General features: G+C 44.3%; 1 protein-coding gene across 2 annotated transcripts in view; it reads left to right on the top strand.

Annotated features, from left to right (window-relative positions):
- The first annotated feature begins 5,937 nt into the window (after positions 1-5,937).
- LOC142578006 (uncharacterized) overlaps positions 5,938-20,887 on the top strand; it is a 64,033-nt gene continuing 49,083 nt past the window's right edge. For both annotated transcript variants that reach the window (XM_075687434.1, XM_075687433.1), the window contains exons 1-2: positions 5,938-6,169; positions 17,294-17,332. In XM_075687434.1, the coding sequence (XP_075543549.1) occupies positions 6,118-6,169; positions 17,294-17,332 (91 nt within the window). In that variant the 5' untranslated portion in view covers positions 5,938-6,117. The remainder of the gene's footprint in view (positions 6,170-17,293; positions 17,333-20,887) is intronic.

Below are 20,887 nucleotides of genomic sequence, written 5' to 3'. Positions count from 1 at the left end.
GTCCCCCTAGAAAAGGACCCAAGCCAAAGGGATGGATCCCCGTGGCCAAGCTGAACATTCAGCTTCGCACAAGAAATGGCGATCTCATACGTAGGGTAGACAAGATCAGAGTTTTGGGGATGCTGATTCAGTCGAACGGTGCCAACACGCTGACGATCCAGATCATTGCCAAGACAGAAAATGCGGTGTGCCTAGTGAAGAGGGTGGCCAACAGGCAGGCGGGGTTGAAGGAGGATAGTCTGATTAGGCTTAAGAATGCATTTGTATTGTATCACTTTACTCATGTGGCGGCCATGCACAAGTGGAAACCATCAGGGAAGGAGAAGCTTGACACGGAGATTAGGAAGATCACAAGAAAGTGTTGGGAGTGCCAATGTGGCCAGCAACGACCGACTTATCCAGATGGGCATTCATAATAACTTGGATGAGATAGCTGAGGCTTAGTAGAGGACGCAGATGGTGCGTCTCTCAACGACTAGTGCGGGTCGGCAGATTCCGAGAGAGTTAGGTGTTCCTCAGGAGAAGATATCGCAACTTCACGTCGGTGTTCCCTTGAAGGTCCGTAAGCGGTATCACGTCAAGCCTGTTTCCAGGAACATGCATCCGGAGCGAATTGTGGGTAGAAGAAAAGCCAGGGGGGCTTGCCTGCTGAGACTCATTCGTGATGAGAATCAGAAGGTTGGCTTCGTGGATGATTCTTTAAACGAGGAGAGGCAGGTGTGTACCGCAGTTGTCGTGGACAATGAGGGCAGTGTCGTTAGCGCTGCTACCGTTCGGACAAATATGCCAGAAGTCGCGGAGCAAGCGGTGATTGCGCTCGCCCTGGTTGACAGGCGCAGGCCTTTTGTATATAGTGATTCAAAGTCGGCCGTTAGTGCCTTTGAGAAGGGCTCGGCGGCTAAGGTTGCTTTTAAGATTATGCTGACCTGTAAGATCTCTCAACACTACTTATGTTGGTCCCCTGCTCACCTTGGGATGATTGAGGGAGCTCCTCCGAGTCTCAATGAGTCCGCTCATGAGGCAGCGTGAGATCTTACTCTCCGCTCCGCCCCGCGCCACAGCGTGATGGTACTCCCCGAGAATAGACTCCCCTTCCACATATAATCAGATAACGAAGTCATCATCGTCGTCGTCGTCATCATCATCATCATCATCATCAGCCTGGTTACGCCCACTGCAGGGCAAAGGCCTCTCCAATACTTCTCCAACTACCCAGGTGATGTATTAATTGTGGCCATGTCGTCCCTGCAAACTTCTTAGTATCATCCTAACTTTCCTAACTTAATACCACCTAACTTTCTGGCGCCCCCTGCTACGCTTCCCTTCCCTTGGAAGCCAGTCCGTAACCCTTAATGACCATCGGTTATCTTTCCTCCTCATTATATGTCTGCCAATGCCCCATTTCTTTTTCTTGATTTCAACTAAGATGTCATTACATAGCGTTTGTTCCCTCACCCAATCTGCTCTTTTCTTATCCCTTAACGTTACACCCTTCATTCTTCTTTCCACAGCTCGTTGTGTCGTCCTCAATTTAAGTAGAACCCTTTTCGTAAGCCTCCAGGTTTCTGCCCCGTACGTGAGTACTGGTAAGACACAGCTGTTATACACTTTTTCTCTTCAGGGATAATGGCAATCTGCTGTTCATGACGTCAGAATGCCTGCCAAACGCACCCCAGCCCATTCTTCTTCTGATTCTTCCAGTCTCATGATCCGGATCCGCGGTCACTACCTGTCCTAAGTAGATGTATTATCTCACCACTTTCAGTGCCTCGCTACCTATAGTAAACCGAGACTATTAAACATTACTTTAGTTTTCTGCAGAAAAATTTTAGACCCACCGTTCTGCTTTGCCTCTCCACATCAGTGACCATGCATTGTAATTGGTCCCCTGAGTTACTAAGCAAGGCAATATCATCAGCAAATCACAAGTTACTAAAGTATTCTCCATTAACTCGTATCCACAATTCTTCCCAATCCACGTCTCTGAATACCTCCTGTAAACACGCTGTGAATAGCATTGGATCACGAAGTATTACCTTCTTAATTGCCGGGTTTACGCTTTGCCGCATCCTAAACTAAAAGGGCTCAGACACTTACATTACGCTTACTACAGACTGGTACTTATCCTTGCCCACGGAAGCTGAACATGTTTTATCCTGAGATGTATACAGAGCCTCATTGCCAGGATTGTGGTGCTTTAGCCATGCTCGAACACGAGCTCTACACTTGCAAAAGAATTGAAGACTCGCCGATCAAGGACGCGTCCAGGTGGGAGACTGCACTTCGTAGCCCGGACCTCGATGAACAATTCTCGGCTGTCCAGCAGGCTCACGACGTGGCCGTGAGGCTTGGCCTTCCGGTCCCGACGTAGGAGCGGCCCACTTAGTGTTTAATTATAACTACTTGCAGGACGAAATAAAGTTTTCTATCCATCCATCCATCCCTTATTTTTACAAATGCTTTTTCAGCAGTCCCTAGACATGGCCACACTACCTAAAGAATGGACGATCGGGAAGGTTATTCCCATACATATGTCAGGTAAGATAAATAGACCAAATAACTACGGTCCCATTTCATTGACTGGTACGGGTTGTAAACTACTTGAACATATAATTTTTCTCTAACCATGTTAAGTTCCTCGACTATAATTCATTTTTCACCCCAGCTCAGCACAGCTTTCGCAAAGCTTTCTCATCTGAAACACAGCTGGCTTCATCACTCACGAGCTACATCAAATTTTGCATCATCCTTTTTGGGCCGACTGTATTTTGTAGATTTCTCTAAAGCATTTGACAGGGTTTGCCATAGACTTCTCCAGTACAAATTATATAAACTAAATTTAGATCCAAACCATCTCACGTGGGTTAAGCTCTTTTTAGCAAACCACACTCAGTTTGTTGCAGTTAATGGTTTTAATTCTTTCAGCGATGTACATTCTGTGGTACCCCAGGGTTCCGTCCTGGGCCCTCTCATTTTTCTCATTTATATTAACGATCTTCCTGCTACACTGTCTTCTAGCGTACACTTGTTCGCTAATGACTGCGTTATTTTTCGCGACATAGCCGATGAAACCGACGTCAAGAGGTTGCAGCTCGACCTTGACGCAATATTTAACTGGTGTAACTCGTGGTCAATGGAAATAAACATTAACAAATGTAAAGTACTGCATGTATCCCGTGTTTTTCGCCAACATGCCACTTAGCACTTAAACAGCGGTCCTTTCGAAACAGTTAACTCTTACAAATACTTAGCTGTATGTTAACCGTATGTTGTACTTAACCGTATGTTAGGTTATTTGTGCGGTAACTTCGCTAGCTCACCTTTTATCCTAAAACACCTACTCTATAAAACACTAATAAGCCCTAAATTAGTATACGCTACTTCTGCATGGTATCCTGGCCAAGACAACCAGAAAATGGCTTTTGAACTTGTTCAAAATATTCCTGTTCAATTTATCTTTTGTAATTTTCTAATTATAATAATACAGCGAGCCTTACTTCCATGAAACAAAATCTTAGTTTTCCTTGACTATCTTTTCGACGTAGAATTGCACGTCTAGCACTCTTTCATGAAATTTATCATCTTCCTACACTGGCCACGCCATTCTTCACATGACCCCATTATATATCACAGCGTATTGGTCACTGTCATAATGTTGCAACCTATCTATGCCACACAAGGCATTTTTTGCAGTATTTTTTTACTCGCACATGTGTAGATTGGAACCACCTTCCCGCTAATATTGTAAATACTACTGATAACAGTCTTTTTCATGAAACTTTGGCGAGCTTTGTATAACCAGGAACTTCTTTTTTTTTTGTGAACTAGCAGCTAGCATTGTATAGAAAGAAACCGCCTGTATTCAAGCATTTTGTTTTTTTTTTCATAATAATATTTGCGTTTTGTTTATTTTCTATATTCCACACTTTCTTTTGTACCAGTCGCCTCTATGACGTTTCTAGCCCTGAGTGTATAATGAATACATCAATACGTAAATAAATAAGGGGTTCAAGTGAAACAAAAGCCACGGGACGAACACCACGGACTGTCCACACGTCCTTGACGATGCAAGTGTCCGCGCACCAACACCGAGCCAACTCAATTTCACTAACAGTGCTCTAGCACTAGGAGGCAAGCCACCACCACGAACACGGGCAGGGAACAAGCTGTTTACAACACGGTGGTCTGTGTGTTTCCTTAGAAGGTCTCGGCGGATTAACGCACGGGCGATGTCAATCGTAAAATAAATTTTTGGGCAGTCACTCCCGTTGTTAGCACTAGTTGAAGGGAGGAGATCAGCCTCTCCATTACTACAAACACCCACGCTGGCATCGAAATCCATGCATGAAGGCTAGCTTTTTGGTAGAAATGCGGCCTGTTGCGTTGGCCAATGTTCTGCTGTGGTTTCGCACTTCTTGTATTTTAGTCTGAGCAAATTTAACATAAATAGCATGCACTGCCGGTGTATTGTGCTGTGGCATTTGTTTGCGAACTGGGATTCTCAAAATTCCGAGGAATAAATTTGCAAAGAACTGTCTAGCACGGATTGCTAAAACTGATACAAAGAACGATAGAACTGTGATAAAGCTCGAGCTGTGCCAGTTGGATGAAGTCAGATGCTGGCTGCCAGTGTTCCCACACTATGGCTTCGTTAACAGATGCCCCTTCATCAAATTGGCACCCAAGGGTCAGCTGGGAAGACAGTGGGACACAAGGGTTGAGATTACGTTGTACTAACACGTACTTGTTCCAAACTGTTGTGCGCGTGTTACAGATTCTGGTGACTCGGCAATGCCTGATTGCGACATTGCGTGACCCTCCGGCCTGCGCCAGGATGTAGGAAGTGGTCGTTTTGGGTGCGAGCTTCCGCTCATTGCGAGTGGCGTGTTCAGTGCGATGATAGCAGCCTACACATTGATCACCCTGTTTCAGAGTCTGGCAATCAGTGGAGTTAGCACTTTTGAAGATACTTTTGGTGCGTTATCAGTCGGGAAATTTCGTATACCGGGTTGTACGAGTAACATCCGAGACGAAATAACTACGCCGGACGTGGTGCGCTGAATATGGCTGAGTGAAGTGTTTACAGAAACAATAGCAAACCTCCAACTACAAATAACTCTCCAGCTCGACAACAAAGAACTTATATTATCCCTCAATTAGCCACCTAACTATTACAAAGAAATGTGCTAGTGGTGGGGAACAGGGCTCATTATCAAACATAAGATGCCTGATCACATGTTGTGCTCGTTTTATTGAGAATCTGGGGTCACGTAAACTGGGATACCATGAAGACAGATGAGAAACAATAATGGGTACAACAACTAGGTGTGAGTAACTTCACGTTTTTGTATCTGTGTAGTGCCCCAACCGATGTATCAAATAGAGAAGAGTAGTCACACTATATATGAAGGTACGTCAATGAAAGTGAAACCTTTTTCCGCGCAAAACAGGTTATTTCATGAACGACTGCAGTTTTATGATGCAGTCATCAAAGGTAAACTGCCAAGTATGTGTGAATTAATTTTTTTGATCACCTTCGGGAGTCTCTCGGGGAAATGTTATTTGATTAAAGATAGGTCGTGTCCTAGCTCCTACTTGGTCGAAGACGTAGACTCACACTTTCTGAAGAAGGCGACGTGGCGCTGTTTATTGTCCTGAATCCGTGGCCTTGCGCCGCAGCGCAAGGCCAAGGATTCAGGCTCATAAGAGAACTTTAAGAGTGTGCCGTGGACTGCTTAGCGGAAAGCTGCAAACAAAACGTAGTGGCATTGTCAAACTGTTCCTTTTTCAAAAGATTGACAGTGTAGTTTCGCAAAACTTGATAGATATGTTCATTGTTTCATGTCTGAAGCCTTTTAGACCTCCAAGGAGTGATGCTTAAAATATGTGTACATTGTGAAAGCCTCGGTGACCTGTAATGAACAGTACTAGCAGTGGACGCAGTTACCAAGGCAGTATATTTTTATAGCTTTGCTGCTCAAGTGCCGGACGACACCTGCACGTTTTTGAATGGTCGGAAGGAGACAAAATGAATAGCATGATAGCTACCCGGAGAGACACTCTAATACTGCCGTCTAAAGTGAAAATATAAGAGTCAGCTGGCATCGTCCTATTACTATGCATTCACGTGCTGTCGTTTTCGTCTTCTACATTATATCAGGCATTTTGGGTGAGTATATTTATTCTCCAAAAAATAGTCACATGCCTAAGCTAGCCCAAAGCTCCATTATTTTCAATTTACCAGAAGGTCTTTCGGCAGTGATTGCTTGCGCAAGCTTGATGAGAAACATAGTCCGCGATTTAATTGGTGTTTCGGCTACAACCTCTACTTAATTAAAATGAGGGATTCAAAACAATAGCATCTTGACATGTTGCTAAATTAAAAAAAAATCCTACATGAAAAATTTTGCTTGATTTTCGATTAGCTATGTTTTCACAGAAATTTCAGTCTACGAAATTCAAGTAGCTGGCTTATGAACATGTTGCAGTTGATGAATTAAAACCAGGGACTGGTTAAGGTTGATTGACTTAGAGGTAGCGCATAGTTAGCACCACTTGCATTATTCGTCCATAAAGGTTTAAAAAGAAAAAAACTAACGCGAAACGCCACTGTATTTGCTCGTGTTTACGCTGAAGATATTCCGAAAGCGTTGCTGGTAAAAACAATACTACTATTAGAACACTCCTTTACCATGAACTCTTCATCATGCTGCTCCATTGAATTATCTCAACATGATGCATTAAATACATAACCTTTAAGCTACCATTTTACCTTTCTACTTTGGTTACCGTAATTATATAGTAGTTTTTCTAAAGCACCCATCAATTTCGAAGAACTCGAGATAGTAACTCTTCAACTTATCACGAATTTCAGCATTTCAATATTCAAACGATCATTGCTGTTGCGAGGCTTTGAACCTTAACGTCCAGTGAGTTCCCATTTGCTTGAAAACCTACCGAAAAATGACACTGCTAACTTTCTGATGTAAAAAATTGCAGAGAACCTCACCTTTAAAATTAAAAAACAATTGCCCAACTGTGCAACTCTAGAGACGTAGCAGGCACTCTCTAGTGAGCTGCCCAACTGTGTCTGCCCTACCCTCTGGCAGTTATATCAGTTGCGATATCTCATGGATAGGTGGGGCCCACCTATCGGTTAGGCGAAAATTGCTTTTTCTGTTAAAGGTATCACCTAGAATTTCCTTAAAATCTTTGAAATCACGTAAACACTCTAAAATACTTGCCTGGTGTGCGTATTAATGAGAGTCTGAAAGGGTGACATGAATGCAGCTCCAGTGCATATCGAATGGTATTGGCCTACGCAGCAGGACGATTTTGCTAACTAGCGGCCTCTTCAGGTCAAGTGTCGCTTGCTGATAAGGAGTAAGCGGTTGCGAGATGACCGAAATAGGAAAGAAGGAATGTGAATACATATTTACGACAGCTGAGGAACACCTAAGTAGCAAATTAGAATACTTTCGAGGTACATTCACTCAAAGCAACGGCTTTCCCTAGTCCCAAGGTGGTAAATCCTTACTTCTAGAGATAAAAGCCCGTAGAAGGGAACAGGCAAATGGACTCTACTTACGACCTGGAGGAAGGAACAGCCGGTAACGGACGACGCTAGATCTGGTTCTGTGTAAAATGAAGGCGCATCTCGAGGCACTTTTGCTTCCCCAGGTCGCCGCAACCGGATTAGCAGACGTTATACCGCTTCTTCAGAAACAACCAAAGCCAACTACTGCTTGATGCCCCGAAAATGTTAAGTGAATGACCCTTGCAAGGGCACATATGAGGTTGAGCTTCTAAGTAGCTTTCAGGTCGTGGAGATGAAACTCTTGGTCACACAGCACGCTTCTTCAACAAATCTGTGTTTGGTATATGCTGCCTCAAGCAGCGTTATTCCCAAAATGACGACACAGTAGGACGTCTTTGAATGGAACGGCTACCTTTACACGAGCATAGCAGTTGTTATCGTGTGAATTTCACTTTCACTACATGCATACGCATCGGGCCATCGGTTTTACATGTTTCTGTAGTATCTGTCTTGATATGTTATTGAGTGCGACGCGCTGTAAAGTAGATCGACAGAAACTGGAATAATGTTTGCACAATACGCGTAGTTTGTGCCCAAGGACTCCGTGGTTTTAAAACATGCAAAAAGTACGCCTGTGGAGAAGGTTTTGCGGTGTTTTTTGAAATAAAATTGAGTTAGGAGTGAGCGCTTTGCTTTGTAAGTTAATTTATGACCCTGTGTTTCTGTCGCGCTGCGGCAAGCAATGAATGAGCATCGACTAGCGAGACTCAGGCGTATCTTTATAGCTAGCGTTCATCGCTGGCTGGAATCCGAATTGCTAGTGCAAGTTTTCTTCGCATACCAGAATTGCGCAATAATTTTTAATACAAAATGTAACGAGAACACGGGAGCTCTACATAGTTACCTTAGGATTAACTTTACGGTGAACTACGCGAGGACGGGACAACAAAGGAAAGAAGCACGAGCGCAGACTATTAGGATATGATTAATTTGAAAATACAGAGAGCATACATACTGATGTGAGTGCACACGTGGTATAGGAGTGCACACCCAAAATATTTTCTGTGCATCATTGGTGAGAGGCTAGACCAACAAACGCAAATTGGACGGTGAGTGCAATATATCCCCACTGGCAAGCGGTGGCAAGCATTGCCGCTGCGATGTTGAGTACAACGTTCCTGTGTCATGTGGTCTCTCGTATATCGGACAGATGGGGCGTTGTGTTGATTCCTGGCGCAGACAGCATTCATGCTCACTCAGGACCGGCCAAGAAAGCAATCTGGCTTAGCATGTGCCGACGTGAGTGGTGTCCAACCAGATTTTACGATCAGCACGGTATTATAGAAATAGAAGAATAACCTCGCGCGCGAAATATTTGAAGACCACGCAATGCACCAAAGATTCTAATGCATCAGCATTCTACCAATTGATATGACAAATGAGGAGCTCGACCACCTTGAATAGCCGATATACATTCATTCTTCAGCTAACCACGTGTGCACTCGCGTCAGCACATATACTCTGTGTATATTAAAATAAATCGTATGTTGATGCTCTACGCTTGTGTTTGTTTCCTTTCTTGTATCGTGCTCGCGCAGTTCACCTAAAATTCGCCCGCCGTGGTTGCTTAGTGGCTATGGTGTTGGGCTGTTAAGCAAAAGGTCGCGAGATCGAATCCCGTCCACGTCGGCGGCATTTCGATGGGGGCGAAATGCGAAAAGGCCCGCGCACTCAGATTTGCGTACGTGTTAAGGAACCCCACGTGGTCCAGCTTTCCGCAGTGCCCCACTACGGCGTGCCTCATAATCAAAAGGTGGTTTTGGCACATAAAACATCATAATAAAGAAAGTTAACCCAAAATGTAGTATGCACCGAGCCTAGCTGAGAACCCTTCTTCATATTATTTTAGGATATGTCAGCCTCGTCTTTTATAAATATTTGGAAATTTCTATGCTTCGCACATTATGCTTGTTCACAGGCACGTTGAACTGAACATTTTAGACATTGTCACTGCGCACATGTGTAGGGCCATTCTGCACGTAAGAAATGTAAACTTTGATATATCCCACTTTCAGCAGTAACACGAGCAATTGCTTGCTTTTTCGTGGGATCGGCTCTCCGACAGTCATGTGAATATGTTGTGTCCACCTGTTTTAACATTCACCTTTAAAGACTGCACTCAACGCGCTAACCAACTGGCATTTTTGCCGCAGTTAAGGAAGCGCTTCGTCAGAAAGTGAAAGGAGGGATACCTGGCGAAAGCCGTTCGGGAAGAGACCGGCAGGAAATGTCACAGTTGTGACTTATGTTTTACAGACTTCGCATAAGCTTCAGAAAGGGACCAATAGGCATAATTTGCCGACTGTGCGGGCCTCGTAAACCAGTACAATTCTTCTCACGCAGTCCTGAATTGAAAAAGAACAAGAGAGCAGGCTTGTGTGACTTTCCTGCATAACAATCTAATTTCAAGATCGGCTGTTTGTCTTATTAGCCCTTAAGATCTAGCTACATGTCGCACATAAACGTGCTCACAAAATATAAACCAGCTGAGTCACTTATTTCATCAAAAATACCGCGGGCCCCACATATACCACATAAACACAAAGAGAAAAGAGGCTTGATGAAAATGTTGCATAGCTCCTTATACAGCCAGAAATCTCACAGTTTAACCATGTTATGTAATGTTTGTCTTCCATTTTACCAAAAGCGAAATTTTTATGACGTGCACTCGGTTGACTGGGCAACATAGCGAATAAGGACTGTGCAATGCTGTGCAGTACTTGACGAGGAAATTCCCTACGGTGTCTGTAATTACGGCACACACATTTCTCTTCACATGCATAGAGTGGTAAAAATGTTCCCCCACAGCTTCTTTTAATACATACTGCGCAATCAATGTCCAAACCAGGTAGGCATGATTATGAAACCGATAATACCAAGTAGGCGAATAAACAAGACTTTCGTCTTGGTTGCAGCCACAGCTCTCAGAAGATAGCAAGCGCAATTCCACGCCATTCCTAAAATAGGATTGTAGTGCTTCGCAGCAATTGCACGCGTAATTTACTGGACACGCCGTGATTACCTCAACGCTTTGAACATACACACGTCACTCATAACCTTCGTCTTATCGTCAATAAAGGTAAACGAGGCAAATTCTCATACTGAGGACATGAGGGGAACCACCTACGAGCACCGTAGAATGCATGAACATAGATGAAAAACGACGGTTCAATAATAGCATTCAAACCTCGTATTTGGATCAGAGGCGTTATATTTGGACACGCATAACACTTACTGTACGCTGCATTTTCAGCAGATTAGAACTCGCAACGTCTTCACCGCTTTCTCCACATGATAAAGAAATTTATTGATAAAGAAATGTTTTACAAAGGCTGTATTTCCCACACACGTTTGATTTCTCGTGAATATAAGTGATATAAGTCATCGCTAGATTGGTACTAGCGATAACTTACCAAGTACAGCGTTTATATTCTGCGTCATTTGTAAAACAATATAACACTCTGGACGGCTAAAATACATAATTTATTCTGAAGGTCGTGTTTAACCCACGCAGCTTTAACTTATCCATACAGGATGCCTAAAATCACCTCTATCGCCATAAACTATAAACAAGGTGACTTGTGAGGTAAACCCAAGGCTCCGCGTGTGTTGCAGCACGAAAGTCAGGAAATATTTGCGGTTCCGTAATTAGTGTCAATGCTCTTGATTAAGCCAAAGCGTTGAAGTTTTCCCTCATAAAACACTTAACATGTAATGCATTTTGCCAACTGTGAACTCGATGGGTCTTTCGCGACAAGGAAAATATAACCAACAACAACCGTATCCTACTTTCGAATCCTTGCTGAAAGAATTTTTCGCCAAGACTGTATTTAATTTTGGCGCATTTACCTAGACATTGACAGTGCGGATTATTTTCGCCCTGGTTAATTCTCGTTAAATCCTGGTGAAATTCTGGATAAACTATTCTGGGGACCGTGCTATGTCTTCCAAGAAGAGGACTAAATTATGCGGCACTCGTAAAACACCCTGATAATTTTTCACAGCATTTCCATTCCTAAATTGTTGCCAATACAGTAACCGAACCGCAAATATAAGCTTCTCCTGCAATAACCACACAACATTTGAATCATTCGTACAGATTATGAGTCAGATACGTTGTTTACTTTAAGGAAGACGTGGGGTCAGCCCACTATGTGTAATAAGGAACGCATGATATATTACACAAAACATGTCAAAGGACGTAATCTTTTTTTTTGAAATATCAGTCCCCCAGGATCCAATAACTTTATTTCAATTTTAATTCTTCAGGAAGGCATTTTAAAAGGAAAAAGAACAGCAGCATAACCTTCAGGCGATATTGATGCGAGAATTTAGTCTATATGTGTGCAATGGTGGCACAGCATGTTCTTCATTACACAGGTGAAGTAAGAAATATCTTTTTTCAAGCTAGCAAACGCGCACGTACAATTCTATTTGTTCAATAACGTGAGACACCTGCAGGTCCCGTATATTGTAACGCTCAATGTCGTTTCTTTGTTTAAGCTCTTCCTGTATCGCGCTATGTGGCTCCTATCCAAGCAAAGATTTCAATGTAACAAACTCTAAGCTACGTTTTAACAAATGACCAAGGGCCATAGCAAGGGGAAGTTATATGGGTCATTAGATTAAATGGCTCCAGTGAAGCGGGGCCATAGCGAAAGTGAGGCATACCATGTGAGCGCCTAGAAGCGAAATCAGTAATACTCAACCGTCAGAAAAACTAAGCCGATGAGAAACATTTGCTTCATCAAAAGACAAGATTTTATCAGTTGCCGCATGTCTGTAAAAAAGTACGCACGAATAGTAATTAGTCTCTTTGCAAGCAAGTGCCTTTAAAGAAAATTATTCCGCTCATACAGGAGAGTCATTGTGCTGAACATTTCTCGTTAACGCCTTGAGTGATAAGAGATAGAAATTAGTTTTTTTGATTCCCGTAACTTGAAATTACACCCTTAAGAATGCCTAATATCAAATGACCGAGCGTAGGCGTGAACACGCTGCAGTAGCTATACGTGGTACAAGTGGGATTACACCTAAACTATGGCGATGGCATCCGCCATAAGACGAAGCGAAAAATAGGTTATAGCGTAATATCATACGAAGTCAACAAACACTCACAGCCAGGACCACATAGGGGAAATTACTTGTGCTTAACAAATTAAATAAAGAATCGATAAACTAATTGAAATGAAAGTGGATGAAAAAATAACTTGCCGCAGGTGGGGAACGATCCCACAGCCTTCGCATTTCGTGTGCGATGCTCTACCAAATGAGGTTGCGCGGTGCCGTTTCCCCCATCCACTTTCTTGGGTATTTATGTTTCCTAGTAGAACCCTGGGAGTGTTAGCCAGCGCCACTACTCATAGACCTTGACGGCGGACGTGGAGCATCCTTTCTGCCGCAGGCGTCACGAGAACGTGATCTTTTTGGGTGAAGGCTACCAGTCAATAAACCCAGGCATTCTAGCTGATGGCATCAATGTTGCCGGATTCGAGACGGGGAAACGGCGCCGCAATTATGCGGACTCTCCAGGCACATTTTTGCTGCCGTTGCCGCCGCGCTTCGTGCGCTGTATTTGCGAGTGAAAGCACGTGAATGAAGCCGACGATCGCGGCGCAATCTGGCGCGCCACGGGAAAAAAGAGGGGACGAAAGGCGCCATCTTCCGTCGCGCGCATGGGGCCCAGGAGAGAGGAGGAAGGAGCACGGGCCTTCTGCTCCGGCCGAAATTGCGCACTGCGCGGATGCGCGCGCGCTATCTTGAAAGCGATCTGCTTTGGCGGCCGAATCTAAGTGCTTCGACGGCTGACACTTTTGTGCGTGCTGCGTTTTCACCGCTCACTTTGCGCTGAAGCGATAGACCACAACGTTTTCAGTCATTGTCTGTTGTCATCGAGTATGATGTGTTCATGTTTTCCTGAAGTATGCGCTGACGCTACATTTGTTAGTGTAGAATCTAATGTAAGCAAGTGTGTGCAGCCGATAAAACTACAACCCTTACGTCGTATATCTGTCTACGCATTCGTATCTCAATCGATGGTTTCTTAACGAAGCTACGACTTCTTTCAAGGCATGAGGCCAACTTCGTAGGCGTTTCGTAAATACGCTTGTAAGCTCTAGAACGCAGCACCTATTAAGGTTGCACAGAAGTGGCAATTCCACTCCCCACTTCGAACTTTCGGTAAGGTCACCCTTCACGTAGGCCCCATTCTCCGTACATATGCATTGCCTGTTTCCATTAGGTTTTCTGCGGCGGTTGGTAAGTTTGTAGCGTTTCATACAAGGCCTCTATATAAGTAGTCCAATAACAAATGGCTTAGGCATCTTCATCGGGTGTGTCATTATTCCCTCCACTCGAAAAAGCTTTCCTGCCGGTGAGGTCGAAGATATTCTACGTTGCTCTAAATAGAAGCTCTGCAGAATACTTCATACTACCACGGAGATAGCGCTTTCGAGCGTTTCTTGTTGACGAACAGCTTTGCTGTAGATGTAAAGCTGCAGTAATAAGCACGTCTATGGGCGCGTGGAGTGTGCAGTTGGGCTAAATTGCTAATGATCGTCATGATGTGCGAGTGCTATGTAGGGCCTTGCTCTTCTGACCTTGTCCTTCAGTACGGTAGCCAGAGGTTCGTAAGCGCGCAATGCCAACTGTGACAAGCGACGTACGTCCCCTTTGTGCAGCGCACGGATGTGCTAATCTGCTTATGGGTGCTATAGACAACTGTGACCAACTGGAAATTTCGTCAACCCATGAAGAAGAACTTCGTTAGCTATTATCATCCAATAGACCTAATCTTCGAAGTGACATACGCGCGGCAGCGTATGGACCAACGCTACGAAGCTCTCTAATACAAAAAGCCTGTAACTTCAGCGCCGGTATTCTATGTCGAAGTGATAATCTTATGGAGCTAGACAGTATAGCAATGGCTATGCAGGCGAAGACTTCTCAGTTAAAAATTTGCCTCAATAAAGCTAAGCTCTATGTCCGGATGGAACAACTACAAAAACCAGTAGAGAGAATAACGATAAACTCAGCCTGGCTTTATGAAGGCTTACGTGAATATTCAAATCCGGTATAAAGTCACAGTTCCAACAAATTCATATCAAAAACACAGGATCAGATAGATAACCTATCAATTATCAGGGAACAGGGCACGTTCTTTATGTATGCCACCGTCAGAGATGCGGTGGCACTCTGAAGCCCATGACTAGAGCCGCGGCCGCTTACTTCACCGCGGTCCGCACGTACACTCTAAAACAAGATTACACTCTTTCGGTTGTATCTTGCCAGACAACGATAAACGTCATGTGTCTTGTCCGCATTTCCTTTCTTTGGCCTTGCGAGCCCGATACTTCCCAGTAACGAACGGGACGCTCATTATCAGCATGAGAAGCATTCCCGACAGGAAAGTAGCGGGCGTGGCGTTTTCAAGGAAGGAAACGCAAGGAAGGCAGATAATGATTATCGCTGTGTGGCAGGTATACGTCCCAAAGGGTGTACATTTGTCTGAACGTCTACGGTTCTTTCGCTCTAAGCACGGAGGAGAGCACTGCACTGCGATAGCGCAGGAGCACAACCACGAGGTTTTTAACAGCGCAGCTGTTTAAGATTTCGTTCCATCGTGGAGCGTTATCAGGAAACGCAGCCCAGCTGTGCACCCCCTCGCGTTGCCTAGCAACCACCTGCCATAACGCCGAGCCACGTAACCTCCTCGATCCCCACGCGCGGGGGGGGGGGGGGGGCGTAGTCGCGATGTCATAGGCAAGTAAGAGCTAGGGCCGGCGGGATGGCGCACCTCTCGCATCCTCTACTCCGCGCGTTAGGGCTGCTGCCATGGAAAGACTGAAGAAAATTCGGACTCCCGAAGCAGAAGCGACTTACCAGGAAAAGTGCCGTACTGCCAAGCGAGAAGAGATGCGTCGCCGCCAAGCTAATCCGGAACGTCGCGCCGAAGCTGCGGCGTCAGCCGCATCTTCAGCTCGCGCATTCCCAGTTTCAATTCAGGGAACGGGAAAGTCGGCGCCCGAACGCGCGACTTCGCAGAGAAAGCGATCCCGGCCTGCGACTGCTCGAAAACTTCAAGCGTCAAGCCCGCCGAAACTGGGGAGGGGGGGAGGCGAATGGCCGATTCCAGCGCGAATTTCTGGGCATAAAGTTTCGGCACAGCTGTCGCGTCTGTGACCTACAAGGAAGCTAAGCGCGCTCCTCAGTGGCACTACGATCGACAAAGGAGAGCCGATCCTGCCCATCGCGCCGAGGCCGCCGCCGACAAACGCCGTCGCCAAAACTAGAATCCCGAGTTTCGGGCCAGAGAAAACGAACGCTGCCGAGTGAACGCTCGGCGCCGCCGGGAATTCATTCCTTGCCTGCGCGTCACCGGTAACTTCCAACGCCAAGCCATCAAATCTATGGGAGGTGCGAACGGCCGCTTTCAGCGCGAATTCCTTGGCATAGAGTTAGGACATAGCTGCCGAGTCTGTGACTGCCTCTTGTTCGACGGGAATCTCTCCACGGTGGGCTCGGTGCGGAGCTTTGAACACGAGAGCTCTGACTTGCAAGTTCTTCGCGAAGCCTTCCCCGACGCCATTAATCACGACGACGACCACGATGACGGTCGGTCGTCGAGGACGAGGACCAGATCGACGATGATGACGACTGATATTGAAGCACTCTACATAATAAATTGTGATGCACGTACTGTGGATTGTATGCTTGTGACATGGGGGGGGGGGGGGGGGGGGAGGGCTTTTGTGCCTTACCGGCCTGACCATGTATGACCTCGCAAAAACTTGGCGAAACTTAGCAAATCTTGGCGACACTTAGTATCAGCATATCTAAGCACTGCATAACCTCGTAAGACTCAGTAAAACCTAGCAACACTTGGTATGAGCCTAGCCAAGCCAAGAATAGCCTCGCAAAAGTTATGCGAAACCTAGCACTACTTAGCAAAAGCTGGAACTAGCGCCGCTGTGACCCAGGCTTGCCCCACTAGTTCAAACTGTGCACATTTTGTATTTTATATTTAGTGGGATTTCTTTACTGCACTCCGGAAAAAAATCACCACGTAGCATGTACGGTGTCACAATGAGCTTCATCGTGGCGTTTTTCTGAATCGCCTGTACAAAGTAATGAAACGCACATTGCCTGAAACTAAATATGAAAGGTTTTGCATATCTGATCTTAGGTAATGAACTAATTACGCGAGATATAAAATGTATTCTAAGGAACTCAACATGACGAAAAACCATATCTAATGGGTTTCATTCAGATGCAGTTACCCACTTTCCTTACAGTTTGGTTCAATTTACGAGAAGCACCCTGTATGGTACCTCTAGCTTGTGTCTGAGCTATGGTTCCCAGTATTTGTAGAAAAAAATTAGGTGCTAGAGCTACGATATTGTAACATATTCAGAGGGTATCGGAGAGGAATCATTACAACAATATTGGCTTCCACTTGAAAGCGAAAAAAAAGCTAAAAGCTTAACGCTCTGGGCAAAAAGCATGACGATTTATTCCGAAACTGTGTCATTTTGTTACCTCACCTAGTAGAATACCCAATATCTTTTTTGTGCCTTCTGCGAATGCTTATCTAATGTTCCTGATTTTATTTGAAATACAGTGCTTATTGCCCGCGCGGTGACTTTGCGATTTCCAGTGACTCTTCTTTTATTATGTTTACTGGTTATCTATTCTCAGAAAACACAACTCATGTTCAAGGAGTGGAGCCTACGCCAAGTAAGTTGAGCTATTTCTACGCACTTCTCTGTTTATATGTTCGGGCATTTACAACTACTGTTCTTATTTTTATTTTTTATTTGTGAATGCTGCGTTCTTTTGTCAGGACGATAGCAGAGGGAACGATCGAACATACTCCATTGCTGCTTTAAATTAATAATAATTATAACAACTTTTTGTTTTCGTTTCTTTTATTATAACATTGATCGGTCGAAGCCATAACAAAAAGCAGTATGGGGGGACAATAAATAAGTGCAATGTGGCTGCCCATAAAAAGCTGGTAGATCACACACCCTGTAGGAATCGATGTTATGCCAAGCAGTGGGCGACGAAGCTACCAAGTTAACGAAGCACCATGAGAGCACCAAGACGTTGGCGACATTCATGTCCTGACCCATCATTTAGGCTTGTCACACACTCTTGTCATACTAAGCCAATTTTTCGACAAGTGGAGTTGTCTTCTCCAATGCGTTGAAGAAGAGAAGTCCACTTGTCGAAACGTTGGCTCATGCTTTCATCTTGTTCTCGTTTCGCCCATCATCTGGAATTGCCATCTCCTGCCTTCCCCGTGTTAAGCCAATTTTGGTACATATACCAAGTTAACAAAACGACCATGACAACTCCAAGACGTAGCCGGCTGTTTCATGACCTACACGACGCACATGTCATGACATTTATGTCGTGGCCCATCATGTATGCTCATTATACACTGTTGTCATATCATGCTAAATTTGTTACATAACAAGTTAACGACACGACACGATGACGATCAACATATTTTGGTGCATACCAAAATAACGAAATTACCATGACAGCTCCAAGATGTAGGCGGTTGTTTCACGACCTACGTGACAGGCATGTCGTGACATTCCTGTGGTACCCCGTCGTTTATGTTTGTAGTACACTCTTTGACATACTGTGCCAAATTTGGTACACACCAAGTTAACAAAACAAACGGGCTTCCTGTGAAGTTCTTCTTGATATCTCCTTTAAAAATGATTTGACGCAGGTTCGTGAAACACACGTATAGCAGCATCAGCGCAGTCTACGCTTGACTTAGTTTTTCTTGATGCGTGTTTGGATAATTACAAAGTATTAATTCAAAGTGGACTATCTGATCACAAACTTATTTCCGTTGAACTTAAAACCAATCTGACTTCTGCCCAAATTAAAGAAAAGACCACAATTGTTCGCCAGTATGACAGAGCCGATGACACGAGCATTATCGTCTACTTATCATTTACCTTGGACAGTTTCAGAGCGGGAAGGGACGTCAATGACTTGTGGCTGGGGTTTAAAGATATTGTCTCGTATTGTATCTCAACATCTGTACCGTTACGAAAACAAAGACAAAAGAAACAAAATCTTAGGTAACCCGAGAAATAATCCACTTAAAGAGACTGATCGCCCGCCAAAGACGGAAGAGAAAAAGTAACCACGAAAAAATAGCTCTGTTATCACGGCAGTTACGAACTAAGCCTAACACAGCCAAAGAGAAGTATTACACCCAAACCTTGTCCAACTTTATGGTCTCCTCCCCACACCGTTTTAGGCATCACTTATCACAGGCCGAAAATAACTCACATAGCATTATCATGAACGGTTCGGTTCTGCAGGATCACGGAACGATGGCGTCATATTATAATACGTTTTTTAGTCTTTTTTCCCCACGGTCAGGTGGTGATGCGTCGCAATATCGGATGCCTGCTCATCGTTCTTCGGAAATGCCGGACGCAAATGTGACGTACGAAGGCCTCGTTTCCCTCCTGCTAAACATTAACATAAAAAAATCTAATGGTCCCGACGATATACCAAATGCTTTTTTACGTAGATTTGCGGGATGGGTTGGACAATATCTTACGATCATTTTTAAAGCATCACTTGAATAAACACGCGTCCCAAACTGGTTACTGGTCAAGGTTGTTCTAGTTTTCAAATCTGGAGACCAGCAAAAAATTGAAAATTACCTCACCATTTCTATATCTTGTGTACGCTGTAAAGTTCTTGAACATGTAATATCAAAATCAATATACACCTATCTCGAAGATAAAGAACTTCTATATTCCAATCAGCATGGTTTTAGGCGGGATCTTTCGACAGTGACGAAACTGGTTGAAACAATTGATGATTTTGCGAGGGCTTTGGATAAGACGGGGCAAATTAACTGCATTTGTCTTGACATGTCCAAAGCCTTCGACAGAGTCCCTCATTCTAAGCTAATTGATAAGTTGGTTCATCTTGGCAAAAACTACAATGTAACCCAATGGATTCGTGCATACTAAACAGGCAGAATTCAGCACGTAGAAATTATAGGCTCCAAATAGGAATTATTAGACGTTACATCGGGGGTTCGACAAGGGTCTGCGTTGGGTCCAGTCTTATTTCTTGTTTATGTTAATTATATTGCGCAATGCATTACCAAAGACATAAGGGTGCGACTTTTCGAAGATGATTGCCTCGTTTATAAACAAATAAACACCAAGGAGCGGATTATTTCCCCCCCTCATCTTTTAAGAGATTCAATACATACAAGCATTTGTCTCGCAAACCAGATTTATTTCAAGGGAATTTTCCACGTCTCAATAATTTCTCTCGTCGTATACGAGTGCTGATTGCCGTGTTATAGTTTGTTAACGAAGCTTCCCCTCAAGTCTAAATATTTTAAGGCAGTTTTCCTAGTCTATAAAGCCGCTCGAGTTCACGCTGCTCCTCTGGCGGCCATTTTTCCAAGAAATTATGCCTTCCAACCACTCAGAATGCCGGTGACAACTTCACGTTTGATCAATTCTGGATATTGTAAATAGTAAACAGCTACTTTTGCTTACATGATCGGCCATGACATTGAAATTGCTGATACAACTGAAAGCATTGCACCGGATGCACGTATATAGAGCTGTGTATGTTGAGTGAGATAAGAGCTGCACTATAGGCATCGCAGGCAGTTTTAATTGGAGGCAAACTTGGCAAGTGCGCCTCGAATGATAAATTGTTTTGTCTAAAGCGAAACAGCGCGAATTGGTAGGCTGCATGAAAGAGAGACATTCTTATAGAATGACAGGAAGTTATTCGGCATATATCTGGCGATCACTCAGGAAATGGTTGTTGTGGAACGACGAGTCGGTTCTGATGTACGTCGCTATAGAAAAGCGCGAGATAGTGTCGAGCAGCCTATATTGGCTTTTGTGTGTGTATATATATATCAATTCTAAATATTGTAAGGCAGTTTGTCGTGTGCGTATCATGGACACGCATGCTTATATCGCCTTCCGTTTCCCTACCACGGTTGCGCTTTAAAACCAACAGCGCGCGCATGCGATCCCATAGATGAGATGAATACATATATATAGAAAAGTATCAGTCATAGCTCTCGTAGTATAGCCTTCTGAGCCGTTTCCCTTTTCTTTTTCTTCTCTTTTTTTTTCTTTGAAAGAAGTCCTATTAGGGTTATTATAATTACACGAAGGTATTTCGCCCTCGCCAGCAGCAGTACTTGAGATAGCTATTCCAGCGGCTAGCTTCCCACGCTATGCGTGCCGCCCCCGCACCTGTTTAAGC

This window comes from Dermacentor variabilis, chromosome 4 (assembly GCF_050947875.1).
Source record: "Dermacentor variabilis isolate Ectoservices chromosome 4, ASM5094787v1, whole genome shotgun sequence".
NCBI classification, from domain to species: Eukaryota; Metazoa; Arthropoda; class Arachnida; order Ixodida; family Ixodidae; genus Dermacentor; species Dermacentor variabilis.
This window is presented reverse-complemented; position numbering and strand designations above follow the sequence as displayed.